The 17,318-nt window shown below is 39.0% G+C and overlaps 1 protein-coding gene and 1 non-coding gene across 2 annotated transcripts; one reads left to right on the top strand and one right to left on the bottom strand.

The window, feature by feature from the left end:
* Positions 1 to 10,557: 10,557 nt before the first annotated feature.
* On the bottom strand, positions 10,558 to 10,664 carry LOC133781113 (small nucleolar RNA R71). Its single transcript, XR_009869909.1, has one exon. It is a non-coding gene; the product is annotated as a small nucleolar RNA R71 (small nucleolar RNA).
* Positions 10,665 to 14,914: 4,250 nt separating this feature from the next.
* Positions 14,915 to 15,394, top strand: LOC133779561 (uncharacterized). The gene has a single exon (XM_062219510.1). It carries the CDS (start codon positions 14,915 to 14,917, stop codon positions 15,392 to 15,394), a length of 480 nt encoding a protein of 159 aa, XP_062075494.1.
* Positions 15,395 to 17,318: the final 1,924 nt, after the last annotated feature.

The following is a 17,318-nucleotide window of genomic DNA, read 5'->3' as shown; positions in this document are numbered from 1 at the left end:
AAGGTTCATGAGAGAGGCTAACCGAGCTACAGCAGTTGGAGATGAGGGGAAGATGGTGGCAATTTCTTCCGGCATTATCTATCGGAGTCCTTTGTGGGACAGCATACATCGCAACCCAATTTCAACATTACAACAATTTTTGGACCGGGTGGACAAATACATGAAGGTTGATGATGCGATTGAGAAGGGAGAGAAGGGCCTGAACAACCCGAGTGGATCGACTGATCCCCCCAAGAATGGTGGAAATGATCAAAATGGTGGTAAGAAACGTGGGAATAACAAGTCTGACCGCCACAATGAGAGGAAGGCTAAGTCAGGAACAAACGACAAGCCAACTAAGTATGAACCCCGGTTCACCAACTACACCACTCTTTCGGCGAGCTGAGCGGAGATCTATTTGGCCAGTCATCAAGAGGTCCCTTACCGGAAACCCCCACCTATCAAGAAGGAGATGAGTAAAAGAGATATGAACAAGTTCTGTCGCTTCCATGGAGATTATGGTCACAACACGAATGAATGCAATCATCTCAAAGATGAGATAGAGTTTCTCCTCCGGTCGGGGAAGCTGAAGAAATATCGAGCAGAGAAGACCCAGGGAGAGGGAAGTAACAACAATCCTGGGTTCAAGCGGCAACGATCCCCACCTTTATAACCTGAGCCTGTGGACTTCACACTAGATACCATATGTGGAGGTCCACATCTTGCTGGAGATAGTAATAAGGCGAGGGAGAGGTATGCTCGCACCCTTCGTCATGAGTTGGATGCAGCATCAACCTCCGAAGTTATGACAGTAGAGGAGCGACCAGCGAAGAACCCAAGATACGAAGGCGAGTCCCTCACTTTCACTGAAGAAGATGCTCGACACGTGAGGTATCCTCACAATGACCCTCTTGTTGTGACAGTCCAAATTTCCAATATGAAGGTGAAGAGATGTCTGGTCAACACTGGGAGTTCTGTGAACATTATTTACAAGTCATCCTTCGAGAGGATGAAGCTATCCATCAATGACTTGAAGCCGTGCTCTCAAGTCATTTATGGGTTCACTGGAGAAGGATTGTCACCAGCTGGAACTATCAAGTTGCCAGTTACGACAGGGGAGGCTCCCAAACATGAGACAGTAATGACCGAGTTTTTGATTGTTGACTGCCCGTTCGCCTACAATGTGGTTATTGGTCGACCACTGCTCACAAACTTACATGCAGTGGTTTCTATCTGGCACCTTTCCATGAAGTTCCCGACTAGTGCGGGCATAGGCTGCATCCAAGGAGACCAGAGGGAGGCTAGGGAGTGCCTCGGTAGAAAAAGCAAGGAAGGGGGCCAAGGAGAACAACATGATTGTATGTGCTGAGAGAGAGGAGGTGGATGAAATGGATGTCGACCTGAGTTTTGCAGTGGTAAACGACCAGAAGAGATGTTAGAGGAGTTTAGCCAAGAGAGTACTCTTGGTCTGAAAGAGCAGAAAACCCCATCCGGTGATGAAGTCACCAAATAGGGGGTTGCCCAAAGCGAGGGAAGGGACTTTGATCCTCGCTTTGGGGATTATGAAAGTGATGTGGGACCGTCCGAGGAGTTAGAGGAGGTCCTGATAGATGAGAATGACCCGACCAGAGGGATCAAAATTGGAAAAACGTTGAAAGCAGAGGTGAGAGCACAGCTGGTAGAACTCTTGCGAAGGAATCAGGATGTCTTCGCCTGGTCTCACAAAGATATGGTGGGTATCTCACCAACTGTGATCAGCCACGTGCTCTACGTGGATGAAAGCTATCCAGTGGTGCAGCAGAAGAGGAGATTGCTCGACAAAGATCGAGCAAAGGCTCTTAAGGAGGAAGTAAAGCGACAAAAGGAGAATGGGTTTATAAGGGAAGCATATTACCCTGCCTGGGTTTCAAACCCAGTGTTGGTGCCCAAACCCAATGGAAAATGGAGGACTTGTGTATATTTTACTGACCTGAACAGAGCATGCCCAAAAGATTGCTTTCCTTTACCAAGAATAGACCAGTTGGTAGATGCAACCTCTGGTCATGAAACATTGTCCTTCATGGATGCATATTCGGGGTACAACCAGATCAGCATGCATCCTCCTGATGAAGAGCATACCAGCTTCCGAATAGATATAGGGCTATACTGCTACAGGGTCATGCCCTTCGAACTGAAGAATGCAGGAGCTACCTACCAGCGTTTGGTGAATGGTATGTTCCGTGACTTAATCGGCAAGAGCATGGAGGTGTACGTAGACGATATGCTGGTGAAATCAAAGTAAGCTGAAGGGCACGTGCGAGACTTGGAGGAGTGCTTTGCAATACTGAGAAAGTACAGCATGAAGTTAAACCCACTCAAGTGCTCATTTGGAGTGGGTTCTGGAAAATTTCTTGGGTTTTGTACGCCCTGATTTTCCCACGGGCTGATTAGCGGGCTGAGCTGCGACCTAATCATGATTATCTCATGGACATCCCCAAGACCGGAGCTTCCGTCATAAGGTCGTACCTCCTTAGCTCGAGGTAACCCAAGGGTTCGCCAAGATTGCCTAAGACCTGAGTCCGGACTCTGAAGGCCGAAGGTCGAGTTAAGTATCCAGCTCATGGTACGAGCTGGATATGGAGGCTATGACCCTTTGTAAAGTCAACACACGCAAGGTAAACATGCATATATATCAGACATCACGTGTTTGATATGCCCCTGACTTCTCGGACAGGTAGCAAGAACGTGCGTATTCAGACACCCATGACTGGGTTGGGCTGTGCGGCCCATTATCTCCTTACCTATTGATTTGACCACACTTATGTGTCAGGTTTAGGAATTAATCATGAATGTCACAGAGTTGATATGATAGGTAAGAAGGTCACGGGATGACCTTCTTACCAACTCCCAGGTGCCTTCTCCTATAAATATGGAGACCCTGGGAGTTGATAGAGGTTGGATTATCTCTTGTAAGAAATATCCTGTAATCATATACCTAGAATAGAGCAATAATATTGACTAGTGGAGTAGAAGGATTTTAACCTTTGAACCACTTAAAAACCGTGTCTTGAGTCACCTTTCCATTTCCTAAGATCATATATCTGTTTCGGTTCATTATTAGCACTAATCCCTTTCTCTTCTTCTCTTAATTACCTGTTGGCGAAGAACCGCGTCAACAGTTTGGTGCTTTCATTGAGAGCAAGTCCGATTCAGTGCTGTCGAAAACATCCAACTATGGTGACAACTCGATCCAGGCATGGTAATGAGGCAGGGCAACATGATGGGCAGGAGCCTCATCATACTACCACCCCTGGTGAACAAGTTCCTGAAGTCCAGCAGCGGCCAGGAAAACACTCGACGGGCCAAGATGATACTGGAAGTTTGGCACCACGGCCGCCTAACCCGAACCCATGTTATTACACTGCGGTGGAAATGGAGAATGCTCAGCTGAGGAGCCAGTTAGCAATAGCTAGTCAGCAGATCAAGGATGTGCTGGCCCGACTACCCCCTCTCACAACCGACGTTAACGTCAGAGAGAGGCAAGGCAAGGCTTCTAAGTCTCGCCGGGGTAATCGGTCCAGGCGTAGTCGTTCAGACAGACTTCCGACGCCCAACTCCACTCCTTCATCACACCATCGAGAGGTAGACTTTAGAGGAATGCCTAGAGCCGAACAACAGCAATACAACCGTTTGGTCAGAACGTCAACTCCTAGCTCCCAACCATCCTCGAGCGCGCCCAGGAGAGCTCGAGGAAATTCCCGAAGGAGATCCGGGGAGGGCTCACAGCATCAGCTCGTCCCCAACAACCGTCCTGCGCCTCGTCCAGATCGCCAGGTGCGAGACCAATGGGTTGGCAGGGCCGAAAGGCCCCCACCGAATCTAATCCAACCTGACGGAACCAGGATCGCCTCTCCAGTCAGGCATCCTCCGTCTCCGATCAGATATCCGTCTCCTCCTCGACCCGTTCGAGATATTCCTGCTTACGAAAGTAGCAGGAGAGATCCGCCATCAGCTGGACCTTCCTGGCATAGCAGGGCGCCAGGGGAAAGCCTAGGTCCTCACCACCAAAGGCGGACTCCAAGCCAATCTAGCTGGAGCCACTGGACCGGTAGTCGCCGGAGTGATCTCTCTGGGGGAGACCTGCGCCAGCGTTTGAGTTCGGCGCAAAGTCCTCGAGTCACCCAAGGAGGCGACCTTCGAGATCGCCTCAACTCCCATAGAGGGGAGCATGTGGGAGGAGACAGCCACACTCACTCAGGGGGGGCCCTGTCCGAAGTACGTAACGGAGGGAATGCCCCGAATAATCTATCTCAAGATAGGAGGGGCAATAACCCACCAAATATGTACAATGGATCCGGAGCTGTTGAACAGCCTCGGAATAACCAAGGACACCAGGACCAAACCCTCGAACGCCTAACTCAGATGGAGGAGCTGATGAGGAAGCTCCTGACGGAAAAAGAAAAAGACGAATATGATTCAGGGGACGAGATGGAACTCTTCGCCCCCAGTATAGCAGGAACGGCGTACCCGCCTGACTTCCGTATGCGGCACCTGTCAAAGTTCAATGGAGACGGAGACCCGTCGGATCATCTAGGAATGTTCAACACCTTGATGATGGCTCACAACATCGGCCCCGAGCTGAGATGTTTAATCTTTCCTTCCACACTGACTGGACCTGCCAGACAGTGGTTCAAACAAGGTAAAAAGCAGTCAATCAGCTCCTGGAAGACTTTCTCGGCAGATTTCAAAAGGGCATTCCGAGCCTCCCAGGCCGCCCGTGTTCAGGCTGACTCCCTGGCTAACGTGAGGCAGCAGCCCAGTGAGACTCTGAAGGCCTACTTGAGCAGATTCGCGAACGTTGCTGCTCGAGCTAGAGACGCGGATGATAGCTCCAAGCTCATGGCCATGAGAACTGGAATCCTCGTCGGAGGAGATCTCTGGAAGGATATACAAAGGAAGGGAGTTAGCTCGGTTAACGAATTCCTTAACAGAGCCCAAGAATGGATCAACTTGGAAGAAGTCGAAGCTTCTGCTGCAGGAACCAGCCAGGTCCCTGAGCAGCCCACTGGAGTGGGGACGGTGGTCGTGGCAGTGAACCAGAATGTCACACAGAATAACCAACTCGGAGGAGGCAAAAGAAAGGGGAATGGTGAAGGCAGCCAACACGGTCAAAAGAAGAATAAGTCCATAGACAAGTTTAAGCCCGTCTTCGCGACTTATACCGAGCTCACCCAGTCTAGGGAGAATATCTTCCTAGCCAACTCTACTCGAGTCCCCTGGAAGAGGCCGGAGCCATTAAAGCACCACAAGGGGAAGAGAGACACTTCCAAGTTTTGCTGTTTTCATAACGATGTCGGCCACAATACCGACGATTGTAGACATCTAAAGGATGAGATCGAGACTCTCATTCGAGCCGGCCCCTTGGCTCAATACGCACGGAACAGGGTTCCAGCAAACTGACCTGCTCCGGAAGTCCCGGCCAGTCAGCCCGGGTCTCGGGTAGACAAGGATGTTCCTCCTCCTGTGGTAGGAGGAGAGATATCCACCATCTCTAGAGGTCCACACATGGTCGGCACGAGCAGAGGCGCCCAGAAGAGATACGTGAATGAACTAAAGGCTCATAACGAAGTGGAGTTCGTCCCGGAGCAGCGTCAATCAAAGCAGCAGCGATTGGAGAGGCAACCAATCATTTTTATGGAGGAAGATGCAGACCATGTCCAGTTCCCTCACAATGATCCCCTGGTCGTAGCAGTCTAGCTCGCCAATCGGAGAGTGAGGAGGGTACTGATAGACAACGGGAGTTCGGTGAACCTCCTATTCCGATCCACCTTAGAGAAGATGGGTTTGATTGTCGCCGAGCTGAAGGCAACCTCCATGATGTTGTATGGTTTTTTGGGAGAAGGATCAGTAGCGATAGGGACGATCGAGCTGGTGATCACCCTAGGTGAAGGATCTCGGACAGTCTCCAAGCTCCTCGAGTTCGTGGTCATTGACTGCTTCGCTGCCTACAACGCCATTTTGGGACGACCTACGCTCATAGCTTTCGAGGCCGTCACGTCCATTCGCCACCTCGCGATGAAATTCCCTACTTCGACGGGAATTTGCACTATCCATGGTGATCAGCTCGCTGCCAGGGAATGCTACAGCATTTCCATGAAGGGCAAATCTAAACCTGGGCAGCTGGCAATGGCCATTCAAGGTGAAGAGGAATCTCAGGAACCCTTAGCAGATCCTGAGATTGAAAAACCTCAAAGAGCCGAGGGGGAAAATGTCATCTTAAGTGAGGATATTGACCCCCGAATAGGCGAGGACAGATCCGAACTCCAGGCAATTGAGGAGCTCGAGGAAGTGAACATTGATCCGCAGAATCCATCACGGATGGTCAAGCTCGGGAAAAACCTCTGTAGCAAGAGGAAGGCGGAGCTGACCAAGTTTCTGCGAAATAACCTGGACGTGTTTGCCTGGTCCCACGAGGATATGGTGGGAATCAGCCCGAGTGTCATCATGCATACACTTCATCTGGATAAAAGTGTTCCTGCCAAGTCCCAGAAGCAAAGGCGTTTAGGAACAACTCGAGCTGAAGCCCTAGAGGAAGAGGTAGCCCGACTCAAGAAATGCGGCTTTATCCGTGAAGCCAAGTTTCCAATATGGGTTGCCAACCCTGTGCTGGTCCCGAAGCCTAACAGGAAATGGCGAACCTGCATCGACTTCTCCAACTTGAATAAAGCCTGCCCCAAGGATTGCTTTCCATTGCCCAGGATTGATCAGTTGGTAGATGCCATGGCAGGGCACGAGCTCATGTCCTTTATGGACGCATACTCAGGCTACAATCAGATCACGATGAATCCGGCGGATCAGGAGCACACCAGCTTCATGACCCCGACTAACGTCTATTGTTACAAGGTCATGTCGTTCGGTCTGAAGAACGCCGGAGCTACCTAACAAAGGCTAGTAAATAGAATGTTCGCGGACCAGATCAGAAAAAACATGGAAGTGTACGTTGATGACATGCCAGTCAAGTCAAAGACCGCCGATAACCATGTTTCCGACCTGGAAGAATGTTTTAAGATACTACGAGAATATGGCATGAGGCTCAATCCACAGAAATGCATGATAACTCTACAACATAGAGTTATTTTACCACTTTTTATGTGTTAATTGTTGCTTAGTTCTTGAGTTCTTAATTGATTTATTAAGTTTTTAAGTAATTTTACATTTATTAGTCTTATTATAATTTTCTAGATTTTTATATATTTTTATAGATATCTTATTATAATATGTGGAAGTTTAAATTATGTGTAATTAATATAGTTTAGTTAGAAGTAAAATAAAAGTGCAATTTTGTTGATCTTTATTGATAAATTAAATTAAGTTTTAATTAAGTATTTTCAAATAATTAATATGGTTTATTTATAATTGAAAATATTTGATTGTTATTTAATTTAATTTTGTTTATGGTGAAGGAACTATGGCAATTTTCAAGAAAGAAATGAAGAAAATGGCAATTTTGTGAAGCAAGCTTCCCCAGGCCCAAATGCCAAGCCCAGCCGAAGGCCCAAGGTTTCCTTCTCTCCACCTGCCGCCCACGTTGACTCACTGCATCATATATGCATATATGCATATAAACAAATAACTCAGCAATCAGCACTTGCCACCAGCACCTCACAACTCAGCATATATCAATTTTCTTCAGCAAACCATTTGCCTTTGGGCCTGCGCCAGCCCAGCCCAGCAAGCAGCCCATGCCTCCAAGCATCAATCCATTCGGCCAGCCATCACCATTTCTCTGTCCAGCAGCAAGTCCCCCAATCTACATGGCCCAAGTCAACCAACTGCCAAACAACCACCAAAAAGGCCCCAAAAAAATCACATTTTCATTCCCAATATTTTTCACTCAAATATCAATTCACTTTTCCCTATTTTTCTTACCTAAATAAACATTCCTAATTTATTTTTTTACCCTAGCTTTTCACTAATATTTTACCCAACCAAATATTTCATCTTTCCAAAACTCTTACACTTACTCTATTTATCCTACCACTTCCCAACACAATTAAATTAATCAATTTATTTATTTTAACTTGATTAATTTAATCTCCACATTTTGCTTATAAATAGAGTCTTGTAAGACCATTTGGGGAGCTCTTCTTCTTCATCTTTTTTCAACCTCTTCTACACTCCATATTTCTCTCTTCTTTTCAATATTTTCTATCTACCATTTTCATCTTTTGAAGAGCATGTCAAGTATGTTATTTTGTAATTTTTATCTAGTTATGAGCTTCTAATCTTTTTCAAATGTTATTAAGATGATGATGAAGCAAAATGTAACTAGATAGTATTTTTTTATTGTATGTTGATTTCCCACTTGTGTAACATTGTTTATGGATTTTTTCTATCAATGATATGCATTTTTCATCTATTATTGAGTGTTAAAGCATATTACACTTAGTTCTTCATTATGCAAAAATATGATATTCTTTGATTAAATGTTTTTCATTAAATTGTTCACATCTAATTCTTAGAGCATAAGTATCATATTTTGCCTAAACATAATCTCTTTGATTTTTTGTAGTTTCATTAGGTTGTAACACAACTAATGCTTAGAAATTATATCTTATAAAAGTGAAGAAAAATCCTACCTTTTTGAAAGAGTAACTTGTGCTTGAATAGAAAATATATTTTGAAAAAATATATAGTGTGATTTATTTCAACTATATTAAAACTTGGGAATCAATATACTTATAAATACTATTGAACTTGCATTTTGTGGATTCTAAAATCTTAATAATCTTATTTTATATATCTCATTTGAAAACAATTTTTCTATTTAATCTTAAATATTTTTTATTACTTGTGTTTTATTTTTCTAAAACAAAATCTCATCAAATATTTGGAACTAGGTTAGAATATTCTTGCTTTGTTTGAAATAGTTTCTTTTGATGTTAGTCAACTCCCATGGGTTCGACCTCGTACTTACATGAACATTATATTCCGAAACGATTCGTGCACTTGCGAGCTTAAATATTAAAACACACCCGTTTTGGGTCCAACAAGTTTTTGGCGCCGTTGCCGGGGAGTTGCTAGAAAGAAACGATCTTTCTACAAGGTAAGTAACATTCTTCTACTAGTTATTTATTATTTTTTTTTATTTGCACAATTATCTTTAAAAAAAAAAAGTAAAAAAATATATATATATATCTATAAAAAAAAATTGAAAAAAAAAGAGTAAAAAAAGAAAAAAAAAAAGAAAGTTATATATCTTTATTTATATTGTTATATATTATATTATATATATTATATTATATATATTATTTATATTATATAAATATATTTATATTGTTATATATTATATTATATATATATATATCTTGGTAGTTGATGGCATTTAGTGCCTCTTACTTACTTATTAGTTGAGTGCATTAGTGCCTCCTAAATACTTGATAGTTGAGTGCAATTTTTGCCTCCTACATACTTGAGCAATTTATCTCTTCTAGTGATGGCATTAGTGCCTCCTAGCTTTTATTTTATTTTATTTATTTTTATTTATCTTAGTTGATGGCACTAGTGCCTCCTAAGTTTTATTATTATTATTATTATTATTATTATTGTTGTTGTTGGTTGATGGCATTAGTGCCTCCTAATTTTATTTTTTGTTGATCATTTAGTTGATGGCATAAGTGCCTCCTAATTTTTATATAACTATTTACTATTGCTATTGTCATTTTATTTTATTTCTTCTTAATTATCGCATTTAGTTAGTTGTAATTTTATTGTTTAAGAAAATACTTGAAAAAAAAACAAAGCTTGTTCTTTCAACATAAGCAATTTTTGCTTAAAGGAAATTTGGCAAAGTTCCCATCCACGCTTATTAATTAACCTCGGGGAGTTGTTATTAAGTTGTAAGTAAGTGGAATCAAATAGGCCTGGGAACAAGTTAAACCAAAAAAACATAAAAAAAATAAAAAATCATAACAAAAAAAAAATTATATATTTATATAAATATTGTAATATCTTCTTGTTATAAGTATGCTCTGTGGTTGCGGTTCTAACTGATCTTCCACATCAGAAATTTGTTTTCTTGTGATTGTTTGTGTTACTTGGTGAAATTTGTGATATTGTATGCATCAGTGGCGTCGTAATTCAAAAAATCGTTTGGTGAAAAAATTAGTGTCTTTACGTGAAATTGAAAGTGTTTTTGAAAATTTAAGCATAATGGAACAAGAACCTAATGTTGTGCAAGAAAAAACTCTTCTTGAATACTTTTCACCCATTTCATCTAATGCTCCATCATGCATTGTTTTGCCCACTACTAATGCCACTCATTTTGAACTTAAACCATCAATCATTCAATTATTACCATCATTTTATGGTTTAGAAAGAGAGGATCCATACATGCATGTAAAAGATTTTTTGGAAATTTGCTCAACCTTTCGTTTTCAAAATTTTTCTGATGAGTCGGTTAAACTTAGGTTGTTTCCTTTTTCTTTAAAAGATAGAGCCAAAGCTTGGTTAAACTCACTTCCAACTGGAACCATCACTACTTGGGATCAACTTTTTAATAAATTCCTTGCTAAATTTTTCCCCATGTCCAAAACTGATAATTTAAGAAGAGAAATCTCCGAATTTTATCAAAAAGATAACGAAGAATTTTATGAATGTTGGGAAAGATTTAAAGATTTATTATTAAAATGTCCCCACCATGGTTTTGAAAAATGGAGACTTGTAAAATATTTTTATGATGGTTTAACCCCTTCAAACCGACAAATGATTCAATCCATGCATACCGGGAAATTTTTAAAACTGCAAGGGCAAGAGGCTTGGGATGCTCTTGAAGAATTGTCTGTTAATTCACAACAATGGAATTACTCTGAGCCTAGGTCTAGAGCCAACCCTTCACAAAAAAGAGAAGGAAAATATGAAATAAAATAAGAGAGTGATTTAAGAACATCATTTGATAAATTAGCAAGAAAAGTAGAAGCCTTAGTAATAAGTCAATCTATGAATTCTCATGTGCAACCTAAAAAAGATGTTTGTTCTTTATGTGCTAGTTCATGTCATAATGCTCAATCATGTCCTTCTTTTGTTGAAACATTTTCTGAAGAGGCTAATGCTTTACATTCATATGGAAAACCTTCTTCTGATAGCCCATTTTCCAACACATACAATCCAAATTGGAGAAACCATCCTAATTTTTCATGGAGACAAAACCAACCACAAATGAACCAAGGAAACCAATTCCACATGCCAAATCCAAATCATGCCCAACCAAGTCAACCTTACCCTCCACAAAGAAAACCTTCCTTAGAAGACACCTTACAACAGTTCATGCAATCCACCCAACAAATCTTACAAAATCAGTCTCAATCCATTGCCAAACTCGAGACACAATTGGGTCAACTTGCTAGTGCCGTAACCGAGAGAGAAAAAGGAAGATTTCCTAGCCAACCCATCCCAAATCCTAAAGGCCAATATGAAATAGGAACTCCTAGTCATAAAGAAGAAGCTAAGTCTATTTCAACTCTTAGGTCCGGAAAACAAATTGTCAAACCCGATTACATACCTCAAGTTGAAAAAGACCAAAGCCAACCTCAAAGTTCCAACACAAATGACCTTTCAAAAGATGATGCTCAAATCCTTCCTTCCATCCCAAAAGCTCCTTTTCCACAAAGATTAATTCCACTCAAGAAAGGCAACCAATATAGTGACATCTTAGAAGTTTTCAAACAAGTAAGCATAAACATTCCTTTCTTAGATGCCATTAAACAAATTCCTGCCTATTCTAAATTCTTAAAAGACCTTTGCACTGTTAAAAGAAACACAAATGTTCCAAAAAAGGTGTTTTTAACTGAACAAGTTAGCTCCATAATTCAATATAAAAGCCTTGTCAAGTATAAAGATCCCGGTTGTCCAACAATTTCATGCATCATTGGCGATCATTTCATTAACAAAGCTTTACTTGATTTAGGAGCTAGTGTGAATTTACTGCCTTATTCTGTGTATAAGCAACTTGGTCTAGGAGAATTAAAACCAACTTCTATAACACTTCAATTAGCCGATCGTTCAGTGAAAATCCCTAGAGGTATTATAGAAGATGTTTTAATTAAAGTGGATAAATTCTATTTCCCTGTGGACTTTATTGTTCTTGACACTCAACCTGTTGAAAATGCTCATGCTCAAATACCCATCATTCTAGGTAGACCATTTTTAGCTACATATAATGCAATTATCAACTGTCGTAATGGTGTATTGAAATTATCTTTTGGAAACATGACTGTTGAATTAAATGTTTTTAATGTTGCTAAATCTGTTGAGTGTGAGGAAGTGCATGAAGTTAACATGATAGGGAGTATGTGTGAAGATGATGGAAACGACTTACTTGATTTTTGTGAAAAATACTTTGGTATGAACTTGCATATTGATGATTTTAATGATGAAGTGAATTCTTTGTTAGAGTCTATACCCTTAAATGAAACCAGAGTTGAACCCTTTTCACCCTTAGATCATGTTCAATCAATTTCCGAGTCTCCAAAGTTAGATCTTAAACCTTTGCCAGAAAATTTAAAATATGCTTTTCTAGGAGAGTCTGAAACCTTGCCTGTTATCATAGCATCTTCTTTAGATAAAGAACAAGAAGATAAATTGCTAAATGTCCTTAGAAAACATAAAGAAGCCATAGGTTGGACTATTGGAGACATCAAGGGAATTAGCCCATCCATATGCATGCATAGAATCCATCTAGAAGAAAATGCTAAAACCTCTCGGGAATGTCAAAGAAGGTTAAATCCAAATACGAAAGAGGTCGTTAGGGAAGAAGTACTTAAACTGTTAGATGTAGGTATCATTTACCCTATTTCTGATAGTCAATGGGTTAGTCCAGTTCAAGTAGTGCCTAAAAAGTCTGGGATCACAGTTGTTGAAAATGAGAAAAATGAATTAATCCCTACTCGAGTACAAACGGGGTGGAGAGTGTGTATAGACTATAGAAAGCTAAATAATGTTACTAGAAAAGACCACTTTCCTTTACCCTTTATTGATCAAATGCTTGAACGTTTAGCTGGCCATGCATATTACTGTTTTCTTGATGGCTATTCGGGATATAACCAAATCCCCATTGCCCCTGAAGATCAAGAAAAGACTACCTTCACTTGCCCTTTTGGAACCTTTGCATATCATCGCATGCCTTTTGGTCTTTGTAATGCTCCTGCAACTTTTCAAAGATGTATGATTGCAATATTTTCTGATATGGTTGAAAGAAATCTTGAAGTGTTTATGGATGATTTCTCGGTGTTTGGAAATTCTTTTGATGACTGTTTGCACCATCTTTCTCTTGTTTTAATCCGTTGCAAAGAAAAGAATTTGGTTCTTAATTGGGAAAAATGTCATTTTATGGTTAAAAAAAGGAATTGTTTTAGGTCATGTAATTTCATCTGAGGGAATAGAAGTTGATAAAGCAAAAGTTGACCTTATTTCAAAACTTCCCCCACCTAAAACAATAAAAGAAATTAGATCATTCTTAGGCCATGCCGGTTTTTATAGAAGATTCATAAAAGACTTTAGCAAAATTTCGCGCCCATTATGTCATTTGCTAGGAAAAGAAAATGCTTTTGTCTTTGATAATGATTGCCATGTTGCCTTTGAAAAATTGAAATCCCTTTTGACTAGTGCACCCATTATTCGCCCTCCTGATTGGAATATTCCTTTTGAAATAATGTGTGATGCTTCTGATTATGCTATCGGTGCCGTTCTAGGACAAAGAATTAACAAGTTACCTCATGTAATCTACTATGCTAGCAAAACTTTGAACGATGCTCAATTAAATTATTCTACAACTGAAAAAGAATTGCTTGCTGTTGTGTTTGCATTGGAGAAATTTAGGTCTTATTTGTTAGGATCTAAAATAATTGTCTATTCTGATCATGCTGCATTGAAATATCTCTTGTCGAAAAAAGATGCTAAATCTCGCTTAATTCGTTGGATCTTGCTTTTACAAGAATTTGATTTAGAGATACGAGATAAAAAAGGTTCTGAAAATGTTGTAGCTGATCATTTGTCTAGAATTGTTGTTGAGACTAATAATGACTCCACCACTTTAACTGAAACTTTTCCTGATGAACAACTCATGCATATATCTTCTTTGCCTTGGTATGCTGACATTGTGAATTATTTGGTCACTGGTGAAATTCCTTCTCATTGGTCTAAGCATGATAAATCTAAATTTTATTCTGAAGTGAAAAATTTCATGTGGGATGACCCTTATTTGTTTAAATATTGCCCTGATCAAATAATAAGGAGATGCATTCCAAATTGTGATCAACTTAAAATCATATCTTTTTGTCATGATCATGCATGTGGTGGACATTTTAGTGGTAAGAAAACTGCTTTGAAAATTTTACAATGTGGATTTTATTGGCCTACTATTTTTCATGACACTTATGTTTATTGCAAATCTTGCGAACGTTGTCAAATGTTAGGAAGTGTAACTAGAAGAAACATGATGCCTTTGAATCCTATCCTTATTGTTGAAATATTTGATGTTTGGGGCATTGATTTTATGGGTCCATTTCCTAACTCTTTTGGTAACTTGTACATTCTTGTTGGTGTTGATTATGTGTCTAAATGGGTTGAAGCTGTTGCATGCCACACAAATGACCATAAAGTTGTGCTTAAGTTTTTGAAAGAAAATATTTTCTCCCGTTTTGGCTCACCACGTGCCATCATTAGTGATAACGGTACACACTTTTGTAATAGATCTTTTGAGCATTTAATGAAACAATATGGTATTACACATAAAGTCACTACACCTTATCACCTACAAACTAGTGGTCAAGTCGAAATATCAAATAGGGAAATTAAGCACATCTTAGAGAAAACTGTCAATCCATCTAGGAAAGATTGGTCCTTAAGACTCGTTGATGCATTATGGGCATATAGAACTGCATACAAAACACCCATTGGAATGTCTCCCTATAGACTTGTGTATGGAAAGGCATGTCATTTACCCGTTGAGCTAGAACATAGAGCCTATTGGGAAATTAAGCAATTGAATTTTTCATTAGACAAAGCAGGTGAGAGAAGAAAGCATCAATTAAATGAGTTAGAAGAGCTTAGGCATGATGCATATGATTATTCCAAAAAATATAAGGATCGAATGAAGATTTACCATGACAAAAACATTTTGCGAAAAGATTTCTCTCCTGGTCAAAAAGTTCTTTTATACAATTCTCGTTTGCATCTCTTCCCGGGGAAGTTACGCTCTAGGTGGGTAGGTCCATACATTGTTCGCACTGTTTTTCCACATGGAGCCATTGAAATTGAAAATCCTAATAATGGTAATGTATTCAAAGTGAATGGAAAAAAATTGAAACCATTTTTAGAATTGAAAACTGCTAAAGTGGATGAAACCCTTCTTGAGGATCCTATTTACCATGGTCCTTGATCGCTCTCATCAATTATTGGTAAATGTGTGTTGTATTTATGTTGTTAGGTTAACTTCTTGTTTTGATTTTTGTTTCTTTTTTGTTGCACTCTTGACATGCTCCATGATGAGGTACGCCCATTCTAAACTCTAAACTCTTTCACGCTTCAATTTATATTTGTATTTTGCTACATTGAGGACAATGCATAAATTAAGTTTGGGGGTAGTGGGTTTATATGGTTACTTCTTTAAAAAAAAATGGTAGAATTTCTTTAAAAAAAAAAAACAAACAAAAAAATATTATATTTCTAGTAATATATATTTACATAGAGTTTTATACTTTTATATTTTATTTTCATCAAAAACTATTAAAAAAAAATATTAATTAAAAAAAAAAAAAAAAAAAAAAACCCTTTTGGTGATATCCGTTTTTCCTATGATAATACCCTTGATTGAGTTCGATTTTAGTTTAAAAAATATATGAATTTTTCTTAAGCTTTGTGTTTAATTCTTGGGTCAATTTTGCTTAAAAAAAAATATGAAATTTTGAAAAATAATTATTCATCATAATATGTGAAATAAATAGTTTATTACAACAATTTTTCCAAAATTCATATAATTACTTGATAAATAGTTTTGGACTTCTAATTTAAAATATATTTTCAAAGCAAGATTGACTATAGAATTAATTACATAAGGTTAATTTTGATTCATATTTTTTTTATAAATTATTTTCAATGTGCAATCTTTGAGGACATTTTTGATATCACCAAATAAAAAAAAAATGTGTTTTTAGTTTTTCTTTTGCTTGAGGACTAGCAAAATTCTAAGTTTGGGGGTGTGATAACTCTACAAAATAGAGTTATTTTACCACTTTTTATGTGTTAATTGTTGCTTAGTTCTTGAGTTCTTAATTGATTTATTAAGTTTTTAAGTAATTTTACATTTATTAGTCTTATTATAATTTTCTAGATTTTTATATATTTTTATAGATATCTTATTATAATATGTGGAAGTTTAAATTATGTGTAATTAATATAGTTTAGTTAGAAGTAAAATAAAAGTGCAATTTTGTTGATCTTTATTGATAAATTAAATTAAGTTTTAATTAAGTATTTTCAAATAATTAATATGGTTTATTTATAATTGAAAATATTTGATTGTTATTTAATTTAATTTTGTTTATGGTGAAGGAACTATGGCAATTTTCAAGAAAGAAATGAAGAAAATGGCAATTTTGTGAAGCAAGCTTCCCCAGGCCCAAATGCCAAGCCCAGCCGAAGGCCCAAGGTTTCCTTCTCTCCACCTGCCGCCCACGTTGACTCACTGCATCATATATGCATATATGCATATAAACAAATAACTCAGCAATCAGCACTTGCCACCAGCACCTCACAACTCAGCATATATCAATTTTCTTCAGCAAACCATTTGCCTTTGGGCCTGCGCCAGCCCAGCCCAGCAAGCAGCCCATGCCTCCAAGCATCAATCCATTCGGCCAGCCATCACCATTTCTCTGTCCAGCAGCAAGTCCCCCAATCTACATGGCCCAAGTCAACCAACTGCCAAACAACCACCAAAAAGACCCCAAAAAAATCACATTTTCATTCCCAATATTTTTCACTCAAATATCAATTCACTTTTCCCTATTTTTCTTACCTAAATAAACATTCCTAATTTATTTTTTTACCCTAGCTTTTCACTAATATTTTACCCAACCAAATATTTCATCTTTCCAAAACTCTTACACTTACTCTATTTATCCTACCACTTCCCAACACAATTAAATTAATCAATTTATTTATTTTAACTTGATTAATTTAATCTCCACATTTTGCTTATAAATAGAGTCTTGTAAGACCATTTGGGGAGCTCTTCTTCTTCATCTTTTTTCAACCTCTTCTACACTCCATATTTCTCTCTTCTTTTCAATATTTTCTATCTA

The sequence above is a fragment of the Humulus lupulus genome, chromosome 5, assembly GCF_963169125.1.
Source record: "Humulus lupulus chromosome 5, drHumLupu1.1, whole genome shotgun sequence".
NCBI classification, from domain to species: Eukaryota; Viridiplantae; Streptophyta; class Magnoliopsida; order Rosales; family Cannabaceae; genus Humulus; species Humulus lupulus.
This window is presented reverse-complemented; position numbering and strand designations above follow the sequence as displayed.